Source organism: Choloepus didactylus, chromosome 2 (assembly GCF_015220235.1).
Source record: "Choloepus didactylus isolate mChoDid1 chromosome 2, mChoDid1.pri, whole genome shotgun sequence".
In the NCBI taxonomy this organism is placed as follows: Eukaryota; Metazoa; Chordata; class Mammalia; order Pilosa; family Megalonychidae; genus Choloepus; species Choloepus didactylus.
Window position 1 is genome coordinate 192902368 of NC_051308.1, and position 20846 is coordinate 192923213.

At 37.8% G+C, this 20846-nt stretch overlaps 1 protein-coding gene across 3 annotated transcripts in view; it reads right to left on the reverse strand.

Moving 5' to 3' along the window:
- Positions 1-2540: 2540 nt before the first annotated feature.
- The window catches only part of TCEANC2 (transcription elongation factor A N-terminal and central domain containing 2), a 45569-nt gene continuing 27263 nt past the window's right edge, over positions 2541-20846 (reverse strand). For 2 of the 3 annotated variants that reach the window (XM_037827156.1, XM_037827157.1), the window contains 2 exons: positions 10135-10328; positions 2541-3515 (listed from right to left, as the gene is read on the reverse strand). In XM_037827156.1, the coding sequence (XP_037683084.1) occupies positions 3327-3515; positions 10135-10328 (383 nt within the window). In that variant the 3' untranslated portion in view covers positions 2541-3326. Of the gene's footprint in view, positions 3516-6463; positions 6640-10134; positions 10329-20846 lie in introns of all 3 variants that reach the window. The other variant, XR_005215365.1, reaches the window with a different exon arrangement.

The window sequence follows — 20846 nt, forward strand, 5'->3', positions numbered from 1 at the left end:
AAACTTTATTGGGTCTTGTACTTCCCTCATATTCTTGTCCCATTATTCTTTAATTTCTCAACCCTGAACACTTTTTAATGAACAAGCCATAACTTTTGTTTTAGAAAAAAAAAAAAAAAAAGAATCTTAGTTTATTATTGCTTTAAAAAGCAAATGTTGGCTGGCCGCCAACCGCCACTGCAACGGTCTCCACCGGAGCTGGCCGGGGACTCGTCGCCTTGCGAGGAATGGAGGGGAGAGGTCGGAACGAATAGGCAGAGAAAGGGTGAAGAAGGACCCTGGAGATGACCGGGGATGGGGGGGCAAACTTGGGGAGCAAGCCCCTAGCGAAGCTCCAACCGATCCGGAGGATAAAGAATTCTCGGGCGCAGCGGCCCTGTTCCCCTTCAGCGCCTCGGTCCAGGGTGGCGCTCACCGTGCGCGCGAGGAGGCCGCTGGAGATCCCGAGTGGGAAGCTGCGGGGGCAAGGGTGACGTTCATCTGTTCTGGCCAACAAGCCCGGAAAAACCAATGAATTCAAAGAAAAGAAGGGTCCTCAGGCTGAATACTGCCCAGCACAATGTCGTGGTCTCAGCAAACCAAGTTTCTCTATTTCCTGCCTGACAAAAAGGGAATAAGGCTAGTGTTTCTTTGAATTTTTAATACTTTACTATGGTGCCCCCCCTTTTTTTTCCTAATCCAAAATCATGCATGTACCTTGGGGTTATTGTATCGGAAGAAATTGTAAAATTAAAGGGTTTTCAAAAAAACCAGAGGTACAGCAGAATAGGACCATAAATGAAAACACTCTCTAAAAACCTTGGCATTAAAGTGATACACAATACTAATATATTTTAATATCCCAAATCTCTCAAGCTGATACTTGTTTAATTCAGTAGAGCACAACATTCTGAAGTCTCTAGAGTTAAGGGAAGTGAATATTTGCACTACTTATCCTGATCATTTTGGCGAAATAGTTCAGTTGCTTTAACTTGAATCACCCAAAAAGCTACTGCCAAGTTTATTTGTAACAAAAGAGGGGAACTTTCATCTTAATTACGTTAACCTCATCTCTGCTTAAGGTTGACAGAAACCTGGTGTAGGTGTGAACTACGCTGCTCCCACAGCTAAGGCTCTGAAAGTCTCTTGTTTTTCAGTCATTTTATCACAAGTCAGCAGTAGCATTTCTATCATAAATTTTCCAGTACTGACTCTGTGATACTTTAATCTTTGTAATAATTATTTGTCTATGTGTCCATGAGCCACCACTAGACTATGAGCTTTTCAAGGGAAGAAAGCAGTTGTTCATTTGATTTTTCATCTCTGTATCCTCAGAAGCAGTAGCATTCCTGGCACAAATGTTTTGTCAATAAATATTGCCTGCTGTATTAACATATCAGTGGTGTCAATACAATTGGTCTGTACTACTTCTTTGCTCTCATGTTGTGTTCATCAGCTGAAGTAACATTCTTTGCCACTTACATTTTATTATGCCTTTCTTAATTGTAATATTAGACTTAGAAATACAGTTCATATTTTGTAGACATACAATATGTTCAGAGTAGTTGCTTCATATTTCACAAAATACTTTTGTCTCTTATTGAAACTCAAAAGCTATGTACTACATTCAACCTAGAATGGAAAATACTTTGACTACAGACACTAAAATTGTCAGTATAATTACTTAAGTGAATGATATATTCTCTTAGCTTCGTGTTTCTGTTTCAGTGGTTCTCAACCAGGGCCAATTCTGCACACATACCCCTCCCCACAAAGAGACATTTGACAATGTCTGGAGACATGTTTGATTTTTTTTTTTAAAGGGATTTTCTTTTCAATGTAGAATCATATACCAAGTCAAACCATCAGATACGAATAATCTGGAGACATTTTTATTTTTCACAATTGTGGGGCGAGTGCTACTGACATCCAGTGGGTAGCAACCAAGAATGTTCCTAAACACCTGACAATACCAAGAACAGCATAGAATTATCCAAGCCCAAATATCATTAGTGCTAAGGCTGAAAAAACTTGTTTCATTTCATGAGACCAAAAGCATATTCACTTGTTCCAGCACTTTACAAGTAGAAATATTGAGATGACACTGGCAAAAATTTGTCTTTATAAATAAAGTGTGAAACAAACAAGAAAAAAAAATAAAAAATATATATATGTATAAAAAAGAAAGTGACAAAAAACTGAACTATAAACAGTCATTTTGCATCTTGGCAACTGATGCATAGTCATGGTCTTTTTCAGGTAATATATACTAGATATACCATTTCTCACCTAATACACACCACCCACTATGAACAATAATCTGGGAAAATATTCAAGGTGACAGCTGCTCTACAAATTTTAAAAGGGATAAAAATGTATCTTTGGAGTAATGAAAATGTTCAAAAATTGATTTTGGTGATGAATGCACAACTATATGATGGTACTGTGAACAATTGATTATACACTGTGGATGATTGTAGGGTATATGAATATATCTTAATAAAACTGAATTAAAAATAAAAAATTTAAAAAAAAAAAAAAAAAAAAAAAAAAAAGCAAATGTTTACATAATTGTTCAAGCAGGCCCATATAAAGGTATTTCATTTCAAAATATATATGTATTTTTTTTCCTACTACAGTAATTCATTTCAAGAGAAATTTCACTACAGATCTCCTACACAGCCCTAAACCGAGACAGCCAACATATTCAAATAAAACCAGACGTGTGGGGATGCTTCAGGCCAGTTCCTCATTAGAATCCTCAGCATGGGGGCTTCAGAGACAAACACAGAAGGTCTTCCAGGGAGAGCTGAAATGTTCAGATAAGTGAGTTCTGGAAAGAAGGGGCAGTTGACTGGCTCTGGCAGGCTCACCCCTGGGGTAGAGCAAAGAGAACAGATGGGGGAGTTCTGAAAGGCACCAGAGCTATCTAAACTCGGGGGGATGGAACCAAATGAGCAGCAGTGGTAATTGAGTTTCAGTTACCTGCAGGGTGGCGAAATAAAGTAGTAACTTCATCTGCTTGACATGGGGGAAGTTTATAGGTGTCCCTGGCATACTCACAGTGAAATCCCCTTTCACCGTGTTGGGTGATGGCAATCGCACAGCTTTCCTGGTGACAGCCAGCACGCACCCTGTCAGGCAGCACCAGCACATTACAGATAATGAAGCACGTTCTTGTAGGTCTGTCTCCCAGGGCTCTCTGCACCCCTTGTCTGAAGGAACGGCACCATGGGAAAATTTCGCACAGCCGGCTTCAGCCATCACCCAAATTCAAAAGAGTCTTTGAATGGCAGAGAAAGGCCTGTTTTCCTCTCTGCCAGCCCGGGCTTGGAAGCATCTTCAGGTCACTTTTTGTGGGTCTGTACAAACGTGCCGACCGGCAGTGAACCGTTCTTCACCTGAGCCCGGATTTCAGCTCGGTGCTTTAATGTGAAGACCAGGGCTCTCACCGTCCGCCGGTATGGCCCATTAATGAGGCGGGAGCAGAGATGAAACGTTTCCCGCTCAATATTTTCAACCAGTAGGTGATCCATCTAAAAAACAGCAAAATTATCAAATTAGGGCCTTGCATTGCATAAGTATTAAAAGCAAGAGAAGTTGAAGCACTCTGTTCAGAGGCCTCCATTAATCAACTGAAATTCAAGGACATGCACTTCCTGTCACAAGAGAAACAGGAAGAGCAAATTAATTCCACCCTGGCAATTAAGGAACAAGGCCATGTGCTTTGTGACAGGGACCTCATTCACAACCCCAGCCGGGTGGTAATATTTGCCATTATAACAGGAAACGGGCCTGAACTAAGCAATAGCATGGGGCCCTGTACTTTACCAACCAGGAAACGAAGACCAAGGATAATAAATCAGTATAACAGTTTATACTTTTCGTTTGTTTTTAAAGTGTCTTTTAACCCCTTACAGCATTTAAGAAACACTGAGTAGTCTAGATCTTAACATGTGTATAGAGCAGTTCATATATCACTTTTCACATTTAATGCTTATAATTCTTACTATCTCATTTTACAGATGAGGGAACAAGTAGAATAAGATAAAGGTTCAAGATCTTTCAGCTACTAAGAGTCAGACCTGGGACTCTTACCTGGACCCTGAGACTCCAAAGTTTGTGTTTTTCCCCCTTCATACTCCCAGAGACCAGCTGAGTTTGGAGAGACCTCTGCAGGTTTGGTTAAGCAGACCAGGCCAAGGGGATAGAATCCTGGTCCGGCTCAGGCCTAAGCCCCACCTAAAGTCACAGACCTAATCAAAGCAGGACTGGCCTGGGGCTTTGTCCATAGGATCTGGGGCCAGGCCAGGTCGGGCTGTTGGACCCCTCTCAGACTCATCTTCCTTTCTAGACCCAACTGCCACAACTCCCCTTCCCAGTCCTATCCATGGCCCAGCCTGAGCACTCTAAGCTGCTTTCAGGCAACTGTGTGCTTTTGCACAGACACAAGCCCTCAGCAAGGCACACCTTTCCCTGGGAAACACACTCCTATTCGTATGCCAAAGACCAGCTCGAAGGACTGAAGGTTCTTCTTTGGTGCTGTCACAATGTCCTGAGCTTCCTTTAGTCATTATCATAATACATTATAATGATCTATTTTTTGTTTGTCTCCCTTGATAGACAGTGAGTTCCCTGAAAACAGGAAACAAGTTTCCCTTTCTCACTTCCTTTTTTCCCCTTCATTCCCTTCTTCTCTACTCCAGCTACTCATTCAAATATTTATTCTGCACTTATATGTGCCAAGCTTTGTGCCTGGGGCGAGGGAAAAAGCAGTGAACAAGATGACACAGTCCTTGACTTCATGGAGAGCACAGTACAGTAGGAGAGACAGGCAGTGAACAAGGGATTCCAAGTACACTGAGTGCTAGGAAAGGGGAAAGGAGTGGGGGCTGTGGGAGAATGGCTCCAGCAAAAGGACCTAACCCAGGAGGGCTAGGCCTGGATGCAGGAGGAAATGATGTCAACCCAAGTCCTGGAGAAAGAGCAGGACTTGGAACCCAGGAAGTGGGCGTTTGCTTTGTGAACTTTTCTGTATATGTATTATACTTCAATTTAAAAACAAAAGTTTAAAAGAGAAAAAAAAAAACCCACCCCAAATACAAAAGGATCACCAGACATTTGATAACATGTCTTAACATGAAAGACATACAGACCAAACAAACAGAAAAAAAAAAAAAAAACAAAACTTGGAGGAAGTAAAGATGAAGCAGGGAGAGGAATGAGATGGGGTGGGGTAGTAGAGAGACAGAAAACAGATATGAGAATATTCTATGCTGAAGGCCCAGAACCAAGCCTAGACGTCTGCAAGTTTGTGGTCCTTCTAAATGACTGACTGTCTCCCAGGCTTGTGCTGGAGGGAGAGGACTTGGCACATGCCTCTCCAGGACTCAGTCAGATACCTAAGCATTTCCAAGCCTCCTGGGTGGGCACCAGCCTAGCCCCCAGCCTGAGGCAGCCCCGGGATCAGATGACATTAGTAGCCTGGGAAGGTGGCTGTCTGTCTGCATCAACATTTGTCCAGCAGTATTTGCCAGAGCAGATCCTCATCCCAGTGTGTGGAGGGTTAGTTACTAACTGGAGTTTGACTTAAGGCAACAGGCAAGGAAAAAAATAGGTCTTTTTTTTTTTTTTGAGGGGAGCAGCTGTTAAAGGAAGAAGGGTATGTGTGTGTTTGTAAAACAGGTCAAGGCCATGCTATCATATTATAGTGCATGTGCACACACACGCACACACACACATGTGGTGAAGACACAAAGCAGAAAAGACCTGACTGACTCCTGCCTTCCAGGAACTTCCAGCCTAAAAAGGAGACAGCATGTACACAGATAACCATGGGGCAGTGTGACAGGTGCTATACCAGAGGTGTGGTGGGAATAAAAAGCATCTAACATTTTTCATGCATGCCTCTTGTTAAATGAAGGCCAATCAGAATGAAGAAATGAAAATGTACCTGTGATATTAAAATGGAAATACAAGGGAAAATGATTCATCATGCACTGTTGTTTGTAACATTTACTGCAAAGTGAAACATGTCTATCCTTTGGGTAAACCAAACCTCCACAAGTTGTTGAGCCCTTTCCAGTGGGTCCTAATTTGGTGCTTTAGGTAAGCTCTTTTCAGTGGAAGGACAAGAGTCTCACTGAGACCCTGAAAAAAAGGGGTTGTGTTATGAAATACATCTATATGATGGGAATGGAGATGGGAAAAGTGTAAGAAACCTAAGGATTTATTTAGGGGCTAGCTCCTGTCTCTGTGTCTCATAATCTGCCTGGACTTTTTCTCATATGTTTTTGCTCCTCGTCTTACTTACTACCAACTCCAATCTGCCTAATTCCCTCTCCATGTTCTGAATATTTTCTCTCTACCCACAGCTTCTCCATTGTAACTCCTCCAACATCTCTTTTGTTTCAACACTCCCACTACTGTTGTATTCTTGGTATTTTCTAGTTCATATCTCTCAGAGACAAACAATCTTATTTACCTTTCTTATCTATTTGTTCCTGTGAGTTGAGTGTATTATTCATTTGTCCAATCCTGGACCAATTGGCCATCGATGGGAAAGACAGAGAACATGACCACCTAAAGCTGTTCTTCATCAAGGACTCTGTAGACGCAGTGGGAAATAGTGTCATAAACAACTAGTGATGTCTTCCACATCTGTAAGCAATTAAAAGAAGGCGAACAAGGTCTTCTTCCCATATTTACTTTAAAGTAGAAAACTTCTCACACTGCATTGTAATTCTTTTATTTGTCTTATCTATCTCTTAAGACTGTGATCATCTCGGGCTGGTGCCATGTTGTGTCCACTTCTAAATTCCCCACACCTTGTATTGGAACTGGCACATGGTAAGTGCTCATAAATATTTATTAAATGACTGTCCTTTTTCCCCCATGCTTACCTTCCTCCTTTTCTGCTCTTCCAATAACATATATACAAGAGATAAAATATGAAATGTTTCTATTTTATGTGAATTTTCTAGTTAGCAAAATCGTGTCCCTCCTAAAAGGCCCAGTTCAACTGCCATCTCTTCCATGAAATCTTCCCAGACGGCCCCATCAGATTTAACTGTTTCTTCCTTTGTGTGTCTACCACACTTGTTACTACCACTACTTCAGACATATTTCATCCTGTCTTGTGTTTTAGTCATTTCTAGATTCTCAGCCAGGAAACAGTAAGCTTTCTTAGGATAGGGAATACAACTAATTTATGTTTGTATTCTCCCCTAATACTTAGTATAGTACCTGGTACCTAGTAGATCCTTCCTAAACATTTGGTGAATTGAACATCCACTGGAAGCGAACTTTATATGGGTTTTCTAATAGCATGATTAGATTTGTGCTTATCTATCCACATTCTTTTTGACCACTGGGCTACATATATGAGAGATGGTCAAAGCCAGGGGTGCAGTCTAAGGCCACTAAACAAAGTAAAAACTAACAGTACCATATGGGGAAGTACCCCTGACCTGGATCTCATTAGCACCATCTGACAACCAACTGAGCCAACCAGCCAGTGTTTGATAACTCTTAATGATATAGGCTCACTTTGAGAGTAAGGTTCATTTTTTAATGACATAATAGGAAAATGATCGCAGACTGTGAGGTAGGAAGGAGAGTGGATAATGAGGAAGGGAAAGTAAGAGAATGACACCACAGGGGATGTTCATATGAGGAAAGATCTAAAAGAAGAGGAAGAACAAAGAAGATCTGGAAGGGAGAAAGTAAAGGGGAATGGACCCTGGGTCTCAATGATGGAGTTTTTATTCATCTGTTCCATTATTCCAAGAACAAGGAAACAATCCATGGATCTGGAAAGCAAAGTCTGTAGGGAAATAAAGAGATGAGCCTTTTGACTGTGTACATGCTCTTCATCTGTGGCTTTCATTACAAAAAGATATGACTGAAACAAATAACATGGAAACATTTTTTTCCTACAAAAATGTTATGAGTAGATTTGGTATTTGCAAAAACATATGCTAGGATCAAATTGTAAAGGCTTTTAAGTAAGTCATAGGGCCAGTAACTTACCCAATGGTATATTACTGCCTGATAAAGTACATTTATGGAGAGTTGGTCTGATTTGAATGCACTCAACACTGGTTATTGTCAAAGAGAAGATACTGGATTGGATGGTTCATTGATTTACCCTGATAGGAAATGTCTCAGATGATGATAGGTGCTAAGATTTAACCTTATGTAAAAGTGTTTCTGTTTACATTCTCTGACATACCAAACTGATAAAAATACTATGAAATCCTGTTTATGCAAGGAGAAAGACAGATTGTTTTTTGGCCAAGGAAGACAGTAAGATGCATGCTTTTAATTTTTAAAATTTACTCTTTGGGAACAAAACCATTCAGCTATGCTTAATCTGATATTTTTTCCAATTACATGGGAAAGCACTAACAACTGTATCACTTTTTTAACTTTGCTTGAGTGCTTACCACTTGATGTGCCATTTAAAGGATAATTAATGGATAAACTAAAGGGATAATTATTATGGAGTTTAATATAGCAGGCAAACTGCTCATTAATCCTCACAAGCATAGCTTCGTTATTATCATTAACTTAAAAAGATACCATAGGGAACTGGTATTTACCACTACATTAACTATGCATTATATACCCACAATGTATATTTCTACAACAATTTGGGTTTATTTCAAAATAAACTTTATTTAAAAGATCAAATGGCAAGTCTTGTTGGCTAATCAATACTCTGGAAAATCAGACTTACAACCTTAATATTTTTTTCCTTTCTCACAAGGGTTTACTATCACTATTAAAGCTTCCATTAGGAAAAGTTAAGCAATTACAGCGTTCAATTCACTGGACTATAAACATGAAAAAAACATGAAAATTATAAACATGAAAAAAATAAAGACATATAGAAAAGGATTTACAAACTGACAGAGATATTGATCAAGATTAAAGAGACAACACAAATGTAAATAATTATGTGACTTCCCTACAATGTTATTTAAATAATCAATAAAAATATCTTAGAGCATTTAGCATATAATTGGTTCTTAATAAATCTAGGATAATCATAACTTGCCCAACATTCATTTAAAGAGCTAAATTAATTTACCAAAAAGGAAATGTACCAAATGTTAACAAGATTATGTCTAGGTGGTAGGTCCAATGATGAATTTTTTACTTTTTTCCTTTTGTTATTTTTCTCATTTCCTATCTTAAGTTTGTATTAAAAAATGCAAAATGGTATTTGGAAAAAGTAAGTAATATACCACAAGTCCCTTTACCTTTCTTTTGTGGATGATTAACTGTGATAGAAGCTTAAACTATATTTTTAGAGAATGCAGAGACAGATCTAGCATTCAAACTAGACTTCTGAATTGCTTCTTTTGTTAATAATATTAAATTGTTCCATAAGGGTACTTAATAGAGATGCTGTGGAGAGAAGAAAAAATATGGATGTTATATGTCTGGTTTTCCAGATTTGCTGTTTGATGATGATGATTAATACATTATTGTCAATGAGCAGAAACCCTTCTTCCAGCTTACGTATCGCAAACCACTAACAGCACCTATACAGCCAACTATGAAGATGAGAGGGAATGCTTATCTAATTGATATTATGTCTTACAATTAGTGGGATGGGTGTTGACAATAAATGGAGGAATGGAGTCTTTCTAATTGACAGCTCTTTATTTTGCCATTGATATTCCCATAACAGAGTCCATTCCAGAATTTTTGCTTCAGTGGGAAGAGAAATAATTTTAAATGGGAAGAAACCAATATCTATGGTTATAATGACTTATAATCACTAGGCACTATACTCTTGCTTTACATAAATGGTTCATTTAACCTTTACAATAACCTTAGGAGGCAGGAATTATGATCCTCATTTTTCAGGTAAGAAAACCAAGTCTCAGAAATCTTAAGGATTTGCCTGAAGTGCACAACCAGTACATACTAGAGCCAGGGTTTAAATACAGGTCTTGCTAGTTCCAAAGCCTGCACTCTTTCTACAATACCATCTCCCAGAACCAAGCTTATAAAATCCAGAATCCTTAAAGAATAACCAGTTAGATACAACCACCAGCACTAAGACTATGAAAGCTCATTTTGAAAATGTGAAGCTCATTTAACCAAGAGGGCCTAGTAATCACTTTCCCACCAAGACATTACCTCTAATTCCAAGGCTTCTGAGAGTAATTTCAGGGCATTTTTTCTGAGCATCTCAGTTTTCGGATCACTCTGGACTTCAATAGAAGGTCTGTTTGAATGTTTTTCAATGAAAGTTCTCCACTCAGTGTAAACTTCTCCGGCAAGGCAAGCCACTTCTGAATCTGAGTGTTTACGCATCTTGTTCACAGTGTGACCTAGAACAAAAAAAGAGAAACCACAGGAAAGGTTGTTTTGTCAACCTCTAAAAAAATACAGGACTAGATGAACTGATGTGTGGCCCTAAGAAAGTTATTCACAAACCTACGGGTGTAAAGGCTCAGTGCAAATTAAGACCCATGTCAGAAAAGCTGAGATAAGATAACCATTAGAGAAGAATCACTGGGGCCATTGCACTAATTTCATAAAATAGATCAACAGATACTTAAGATGGAACAACAGAGGCACCAATTCCTTAATCCAAAAACTGTAATAAAAGAAAATGAATTAAGTATTTATCTTGTCTTTTTGGAATATACTATATTTCAGGATAACCATAGAGCCCTAGTTTTTGAGGGGATGTTCTTTATTCAGCTAATAAATGTGAAAAGATTGACATAGAAAAATTATCATTTTGTAGCCCTTGATGAAATAAGTCATTCAGGCAACAATCGTCAGTGTGATGGAGAAATTTATAATGGAGGGATGAGTTGTCATCACCTGTCCCACTGATCAATCTTAGTATCCCTACGAGTGGGACTATCTGATATAGGTAGTATTTCACAGCCCTACCTATGAAGTAGTCTTGTACCCTCTCCCCAAAGAAAAGACAAATAAGAATCCAATTAATCATTCAAAGCTAACCACCAGTTTATAGGAAAGACGAGAGACAGAGAAATAAATTAGAGTATAAAGAAATAGACAAATTCAGAATGTGGGACATTCTACAGGACAACAACATGGTTTCTTCAACAGCTAATGACATTTTTTTTTAAAAGGGGGTATGGTTAGGGACTGCTATAGATTAAAAGAGAGTGAAGAGTCCAAACAACTAAATATAACGTGTGGTTCAAATCCTGATTCAAACAAACCAATGGTTAAAAGATATCTTGAACTTAACTTGGGACCAAGACGGAGGCATAAGATACTCCAGGGTGCCGTTCCCCAACAGAATATTTGGACAATTAGCAAAAACTGGCAGAGCCACCTTCCTCAAAACTCTGGAAAAGAGATAAAGGGTTGTAGTAACTGGGAGAGTGCTGAGTCAAGAAAATGCAGCTTTAAAAATGGCAGGAGCTTGTAGCGCCCCTACTGACCCCTCAGCAACACCCTCCTTGGCGCGGTGTGGCGCCAGCCTACGTTTCTATCGTGGGTCCTTGGCCCTGTTCTGGAGAGAGCAGAGTAACCCCTACGTGCATACTGCGGTACCCGTAGGTGAGACAGATTGGCAACTATCAGGTGGCAGCCTGAAGGACTAAACCAGCGTTGTTGTCATCTGACCTTTTCATTGTATTTTATTTAAATTTTTCTTCTATCTCTTATATTTTTATCCTCCATTTTTTCCCTCCTTTTCCTTTTTCTTCCTGGAAGAAATGGAAATGTCCTCATATATACTGTGGTGGTGAATGCATAATTACGTGATTTTACTAGAATCATTGATTGTTTACTTAAGATGGATTGTATGGTGTGTGAAAAAAACACACAGAGGGAGAGCAGAGTGGTAGTTCCACAGGAAGCTAACTATGGGGTTGCCATATGGTCCTGCAAACCCGTTAATGGGTATATACTTAGAAGAACTGAGAGCAGGGACATAAGTGGACATTGCACACTGTTGTTTATAGCAGCAGTATTCATGATTCACTATGGATGGAGGCGGCCTAAAGGTACATCAACTGATAAACTGAATGATGAACTGTGGTGTATACATACATTGGAATACTGAGCAGCAGCAAGAAGAAATGAAGTTGTGAGGTATCCCACTAGGTGAATGGACCCTGAGTGAAATAAGACAGAATCGAAAAGACAAACATTATAATACCTCACTAATATGCACTAACTATGATGTACAAACTCTGAGAATTGAATCTGAGAGCACAGGTTATGAGGGGAAGACTTATAGTAAATGTTCCTAGATTGTAAGCTCTTACAGCAGTCACATATATCCATGATTTGTAATGATTATCTCTAAATTCTGAGATGCTTTGCTGTTTGTGTATAACCTGGTCGGTCCCTGGAACTTCGGGTATCTGTGTGACACCTAAGACTAGAGCCAGAGTTCGGCAGCTATGAAAGTCAGCATTACTCCATACAGCAACTGTTTAAAAAGGTGAAAAAGAGATCAGACTTCAATTAGAGATATGAAAGAAATGGACTTTATTTGGTCTAAGGTAAATCAGACTAAAGGAAAAGGATGATATTGACTATGTTTTAAAACCTCAACTTCTGTGTGAGACCAAAGGAAGAGATGTTTATTTGGTGCAAAATCTGTATTTTCTTTAGCACACTATATAATTTAACTTGCATGGTCAGTTTATTCAAACACCATAATTACATGGAACCTTGAATAGCACAAAACCCTGATACATCGCAGAGTGACTTGGGCAGAGAATAAAAAGCCCAAATCCCCTTGAGTGCCTGGGGAAAAATGTGGAAATATTGAACTTCCCCACCTGGGGAATTCCTGATATTCTTGCAAGCACTGGGGACTACCATTGTAGTAGTCCAAACCCTCAATCTGGGGAATTGTCCTTATGAAGCTTGTTACTGCAAAGGAGAAGCTAAGCCTATTTACAACTGTGCCTAAGAGTCACGCCCAGAGAACCTCTTTGTTGCTCAGATGTGGCCTTTCTCTCTCTAAGCCCACTCGGCAGGTAAACTCACTGTTCTCCCCGCTACTTGGGACATGACTCCCAGGGGTGTAAATCTTCCTGCCAATGTGGGACATGACTCCCGGGGATGAGCGTGGACCTGGCATCACGGAATTGAGAAAGCCTTCTTGACAAAAAGGGGGAAAATAAATGAAACAAAATAAAGTTTCAGTGAGAGAGATTCCAAATGGAGTTGAGAGGTCATTCTGGAGGTTATTCTTATGCATTATATAGCTATCCCTTTTTAATTTTTAGTGTATTGGAATAGCCAGAAGGAAATACCTGAAACTGTCAAACTGCAACCCAATAGCCTTGATTCTTGAAGACAGCTGTATAACTATATATCTTATATGGTGTGACTGTGTGATTGTGAAAACCTTGTGGCTCACACTCCCTGTATTCAGCGTATGGACAGGTGAATAGAAAAAAGGGGGACAAAAAGTAAATGAATAATGGGGGGGGGGGAGAAGTAGTATGAGATGTTTTAGGGTGTTCTTTTTTACTTTTACTTTTATTTTTATTTTTTGGAGTAATGAAAATGTTCAAAAAATTTATTGTGGTGATGAATGCACAACTACATGATGATACTATGAACAACTGATTGTATACTTTGGATGACTGTATGGTATGTGAATATATCTCAATAAAATTGCATTTAAAAAAAAAAACAGACCAAACCAGAAAACTCTTCTCTTGCTCCCCCTTCCAGAACTTGCCCTGCAGACAGAAACAGCTTGCAGACAGCGAAAGCAATGTGAGAAACAATGAAGTCAAAGAATCTGGGGCAAAGGATTACCTGCCTTAAGTCATACAACAGCACATCCTGGAGGGGAATAAAGTCTACTTCATATGGAGTACAGAGAGGTATTCAAATTCCTGCAAATGGGGCAATTCCTAAGGCCATGAGCAAGCACAAGTCCAGGAGAAGACACAGCTCAGAAAAGACCGAGAGGACCCTGCACTACACTTTCGCCTTGGGTTGATCTTCTTGATAGGAAGAAGGGCTAAACTCTGAAGGAGAGCACCAGCCAACTCAGAGCCAATTTGAACAGACTGTGAAAGGTGTGTTTTGCATTGGTTTGTTTCTGTTAGTTCCTGGAACTCAAGGAAATCTCTGCCATATCACTAGCTGAAAACCAACTGATGGAATAGAGAACTCAGGGACTAGGTGTCAGGGTTAACACATTAAAATATTAAGATGTACAGTGTGTAACAAAAGATTACAAGACAAACAAAGCTGAAATGATGATGCATCCAAAGGAACAAGATAAAAATTTAGAAATCAACAATAAAGGAGACCAGATTCTGTACGTAACCTACAAAGACTTTTAAAAAATGGTTCAATATGCTCAGGGACATAAAGAAAAACATGGAGAAAGGACTAAAGGGTATCAGAAAAACAATGAAGGAACAATACGAGAATCTCAATAAAGGGATAGAAATTATTAAAAGGAGGCAATCAAAAATACTGGAGTTGAAGACCACAATAACTGAAACGAAAAATTCCCTAAAGGGAAATGGCAGAAGAAATAATCAGTGAACTCAAAGACAAGACAACTGAAATGATTCAAGATGAGGAGTTTAAAAAACAAAAAAAAGAATGAAATAAAGTGAAAAGAGACTAAGAGACCTGTGAGATACCATCAAGCATACCAATAGATGCATTATGGGAGTTCCAGAAGGAAGAGAAAAAGAAAAAGAGGCAGAAGAAATATTCAAAGAAATAATGCAGAATATTTCCCAGATTTAACAGAAGACACAAATATACATATTCAATAAGCCCATCAAACCTGAAATAGGATAAACTCAATGAGAACCATGCCTAAACACAGAATAGTTGTGGTGTTGTGAAGATACGCACCCCAGAAAAACATGTTCTTAAACTTAATCTATTCTATTATTATTCTATTATTTATAGTGGGTCAGTGTGGACCCACTATAAATAAGATCTCTTCAAGAAGTTACTTCAATTAAGGTGTGGCCCAAATAAATCAGGTTGGGCTTTAATCTGGATTACTGGAGTTCTTTATAAGCAGAATGAAAGTCAGACAGGAAGAAAGCTCAGGGAGCAGCCGGAAGATGGAAGTCAACAGAACCCAGAAGAGAAAGGAGAAGCTAGGAGAGGATACCATGTGCACTGCCACATGACAGAAAAGCCAAGGACCAAGGATCACTGGCAGTCAGCCCCAGAACACCACAGTCTTCTGGGAGAAAGCATTGCCTTGATGATGCATTGATTTTGGACTTCTCCTAACCTTCAAAACCATGAACCAATAAATTCCCATTGTTTAAGCTCACTGCATGGTATCTGTTTCAGCAATGAGGAAACTAAAACAGTAGCCAAACTGCTGAAGCCAAGGGCAAGGAGGGAGTTCTGAAAGCTGCAAAAATAAAAGCAACGTGTTACGTACGAGAGAGCTCTAAATAAGATAAAGTGCCTATTTCTCATCAGAAACAGTGGAGGCAAGAAGGCAGTGGGATAAAGTATTTAAAATGCTGAAAGAGAACAACTGCCAACTAAGAATTTTATATCCAGTGAGACTTTCTTTCAAAAGTGAGGGAGAAATAAAGACATTCCCAGATAAACAAAGGTTGAAGAAATTCATCACCATTAGACCTGCCCTAGAAGCAATGCTAAAGGGAGTTCTTCCGACCGAAAGGATAGGAAACTAGATAGTAGATCAAAGCAACGTAAAGAAACAAAGAGTTTTGGTAATTATAAATGACAGTAGTATTATATTGTAGTTTTTTTTGGTATATTAGTCACTTTTTACTTCTTACAAGTTCTAAAATGCAAACAAATAAAAAGTAATGATAAACCTATAGTTTGGGACATACAATATATAAAGATAAAATTTGTAACAAGAAGGCTATAGGAACAGTGTTTGTGTATACTATTGCGGTTAAGTTGGTATCAAAATTCATATGTAATTGTTATAGGTTTAGGATGCTAAATTTAAGCCCATGATAACCTGAAAGAATATATCTGAAAAAATATACGCAGATAGAAAAGAGAAGGGATTCAAAATGGTACAATACAAAAAAAAAAATCAAATATATGTGAAAGTGTCCGACATTTATGGAAAAACTGAGGGACAAAAATGTATAAGACTTACACAGACCATGTCGCAAAACAGGAGAAGAAATTCCTGCATTATCAATAGTTATTTTAAATGTCAATAGATTAAACACTTCAATCAAAAGGCAGAGATTGGAGAATGGATAAAAAAGCATGACCAAACTATGTGCTATTTATAAGATACTCACTTTAAATCCAAAGACACAGGTAGGCTGAAAAGTGAAAGTAAAAAACATACCATGTGAATAGGAACCAAAAAAGAACATAGGTAGTTATACTAGTATCAGTAAAATGGACTTTAAGTCAAAAACTGTTATGAAGGACAAAGAGGGTCACTATATACTGATAAAGGAGTCAATTCAACAAGAAGACTTAACAATTATAAATACATATGCACCTAATGGCAGGGCCCCAAAATAAAATATGCAAATATTGACAGATTTGAAGGGAGAAACAGACATGGCCTCATTAATAGTAGGAGATTTCAACTCACCACTGTCAATAATGGATAGACATCTAGACAGAAGATCTACAAGAAAATAGAAGACTTGAATGATATTCCAAACCAACTAGACCTAATGGAGTTATATAGAAAACTTCACCCATCAGCAGCAGAATATATTCTGCTCTAGTACACACAACATAAATGGGACCTAATTAAAATTAAAATATTTTGTGCCTCAAAGGACTTTATCATGAAAGTAAAATGACAACCTAGAAAATGGGAGAAAATAGTTGGAAACCACATATCTGACAAGAGTTTAATATCAGAATATATAAAGAAATCCTACAACTCAACAAAAAGACAATCCAACTGAAAAATGGACAAAAGACTTGAATAGATAGTTCTTCAAAGATATACAAATGGCCAAAAAGTATATGAAAGGATGCTCAACATCATTAGCTGTTAGGGAAATGCAAATCAAAACCACAATAAGATACATTTCACAGCCACTAGAAGGGCTATTATTAAAAAGACAGTCACAAGTGTTTGAAGATGCAGAGAAACAGGAACACTCATTCATTGTTAGTGGAAATGTAAAATGGTGCAGCTGTTGTGGAAAACTGTTTGGGGTTTCCCAGAAAGTTAAGTATAGATTTACCATATGACCTGGCAATTCCACTTCTAGGTATATACCCAAAAGTACTGAAAGGAGGGACTTGAACAGATATTTGCACACTGATTTTTTAGCGGCATCAGTCACAATTGCCAAAAGATGGACACAACCCAAGTGTCCATCAAGAGACAAATGAATAAACAAAATGTTGTCTATACATTCAATGGAATATTATTCAGCCATAAAAAAGGAATAAAGCTGGGATAGATTCGAGAACATGGATAAACCTTGAAGACATTATGTTGAGAGAAATAAGCCAGACACAAAAGGACAAATACTGTATGATCTCACTGATATGAAATAATTAGAATAAGCACATTCATAACATCAGAAACTTAAATACATGTTATCACAGACTGGGGTGGGTGTTGGAAATGGGGAGTTAATGTTTAATTGGTACAGAATTCCTTTTGGAGTGACGGAAAAGATTTGGTAATGGATGGTGATGATGGTAGCACAGCATTGTGAATGTAATTATCACAATGTGGTTAAAGGGGATATTTCAAGGTATATATATGTTACTAGAATAAAAAATTTTTAAATAGCATAGGACTGTACAACATAAATAGTGAACCCTAATGTAAACTATGGACTATAGTTAATAGAATAATTATAATAATGTTATTATTATGCAGTAAAGGTACTACCCTAATGCAAAGTGTTAATAACTGGAAAAAAATACGTGCATAAGGGGGGCATATGAGAAGTCGGTATTTTCTGCATTAATTTTCTGTAAACTTACAACTTCTCTAACAAAATTTTTTTTAAGATATTTTAAGGTAACTAAGAAATATGAATATACACTTGACATTAATTATGCCAAAGAATTATTGTTAATTTAGTTAAGTATGTTATTGGCATTGTGGTTATATAAGAAATATACCCAAATTTTTTAGCGTTACATACTAAAGAATGTGGAACGGAAATGATGAAATCGAGATTCTGCTTTAAAATACTTCAGCAACAAAACAAAAACAACAAAAAAAGGAAAGATGAAGTGTGGCAGGTATGAATCTGAGTGAAGGGTATGGGGGGGTGTTATACTATTCTTTTTTTTGCATATGTTTGAGATTCTCATAATAACATTGAAAAAAGGGAGGGGAGGTAAAAAATATCAATATGCAAAAGTAACTTAGATAAAAATAAATATCTAGAAAATCCAAAGAAATCAACTAAATACTTAGAGTTGAAAGTTCAAAAAGTGGAAGAATAAAAGATAAACATTAAAAAAAATAATCATTAATAAAACATTAATAAAAAAATAATTACTTATATTAGTAATGACCAGTTAGAATACAGGAAGGGGAAAATCTTACTTAGAATAATAAAAACTTAACCACATATAATATTTTAACAAGAAAGGGCAGGTTGTGTGAGTATACCCATTAACAAGCGGAGGGTCTGAGCACACACGTGTGCTGTTTGTGTGTGTGTGTGTGCAGACCTCCTTAAGAGCTCTGGAATTGCTCCCTTTTCTTAACCCCTAGTAACACTGCCCTTGCCTTAGGACATGTTTCTTTTAGACTAGTCCCTCTGCCCAAGTTGGGTACCCCTTAATGCCATCTTCCACACTGCAGCCAGAGTGGCCTTTATTTAATTTAATTATTTTCTCTCTTAGGGACTTGTTTCCCTAAAATATAAATCTGACCATTTTACTCTTCCATTTAGTCTTTCAATCCTGCACCCAACTCTTAACTTGTCTCACAAATCCCTTAATGACCTGCCCCATCCCACCTACTTCCTAGCTTTCACTTCCGACTACTATCCCACTGTCATCTATACTGTAGCTACTTGCAGGTCCTGAAACACTTCAGTTATTTTTTCTTCTTGTCTCTTTATTTTTAAACACATACCCCAAACAACAGTCTGCCTGGAATACTCTTTGTTCCGTCTTCACCTGGCTAACTTCCATTCAGCCTTTAAGACAGTTCAGGAGTCCCCTTTTCTAGGAAGTCTTCCTTAAGACTTGGTTGGGTAGCCCTTCTCTATGTTTCCTTAGCACCTTGTGCTTCGGTTTAACACAATAATTATTACACTTAATTCTAATTGTCTGATCAATTATCTCTTTTGCCACCAAAATGAGCTCCTCAAGGGCAAGAGCTGTGGCATGTTCATCTTTGCATCTCCAGCAGTGCATACAGTGGCAGGGGGTGGGGGGTAGTAGGTATTCAACGGATGTTGGTTGAAAGAGAGACCTATACAAAGAATAACAAAGTTTTACTAAGATATATAACAGAAGATGAATAAAAGGGGGAAAATATACCATACTATATGCTGGAAAGATCAGCACAAAAATGTCAATACTCACAGAAATTAATCTGTCGATTTTATGTAATCTCAATAAAAAACCTCAATAAGATTTTTTATTAGATCACAATAAAATATTTCTAGACATTTTAGAAACAGTAATGGGCAAGACTATAAAATATTATTATGAAAAAGAGGAGTTAAGTGCGACTAGGCTTTAAAATAATATAACATTATAAAGCAACAATAATTAAAAGTATTTGGACTGGCATCAAAAAATAAATGGATACACCTTTAGAATAACAAATGAAGCTCAGAAATAAAATAGAGTAGAATAGGATAGAATAGATAATAAAAGGTATCACTGAACAAAGAAAAGGGAAAGGATTTAAATTTGGGAAAATGGTCAAAACATTCAGAAAATTTCTCAGATTATGCCCCATGCAGAGCCCAATATTTGCTTGATTTATTTCTTCTACACACATTTCCTGAAGGCCAACTATTAGTACTAGGTGGATGTTAAGCACTATTCATGCAGGGCTGAACAAGATACTGTCCCTGCTTTAAAGTTCTGTGAAGAGGATCCTGGAGGTGAAAAAGAAATGTAACTTTGAAGAGAAGATAAAGAGTAACATAATAGTGACTGTCTTAAAATACCTTCTCACTCTAACCAATTATTTATCAAGAATTTCTTTATCCAGCCTTTCTACTGACCAGGTACAGGAGTACATAAATACTGGTCACAAAGAGGAAGAGAAGTAGGAGGAGGAGGAAAATAGAGCACTCATTGGAAATATCCCAAGGTGCTTCCCAGCTGGTAGTAGTTAGTAAAGTGCTTCTGAAACACACATCACTTAAACGCTGAAATCACTACCTGGTACTTTCCTTTTCTGGGAAGAGTTCTCCATATTCTTGAGATTATTCATTCAGCAAACAATTTTTTGTGCTGTTGGTCACTGTTGTAGATACTAAAAATGCAAAGATAAATAAGATGCAACAGGACCTCAGAGATCTAAAGTCAGGTCACTTTAATACTTCCACTGAGCACCTACTTTATACTTGGTGCTGAGGGTACAGAAATGAATGACACAGTCTCTGGAATTTAATCTACACCTACTCTGCCAACGTATGCAAAGAAGACATATGTACAAAGGTATTCATTACAGTATGGTCTGCAATAGTGAAAAGCTACAAATAGTCTACATGTTCATCAGGAAGGGTCCAGCTGGTTAAGTAAATTAGAATCCATTCAAACAATTCATACTTTGCAGCCATTAAAGACCAAACAGCATTGCATGTAATAACGTGGAAAGATGATCACTTTATTCAGATAAGTGAAAGAGAAAAGCAGTTATCGAAAGAGTATATATTTATTTATTTTTAAAATTATATATGTATCTATGCACACACATATATCTCTATTTT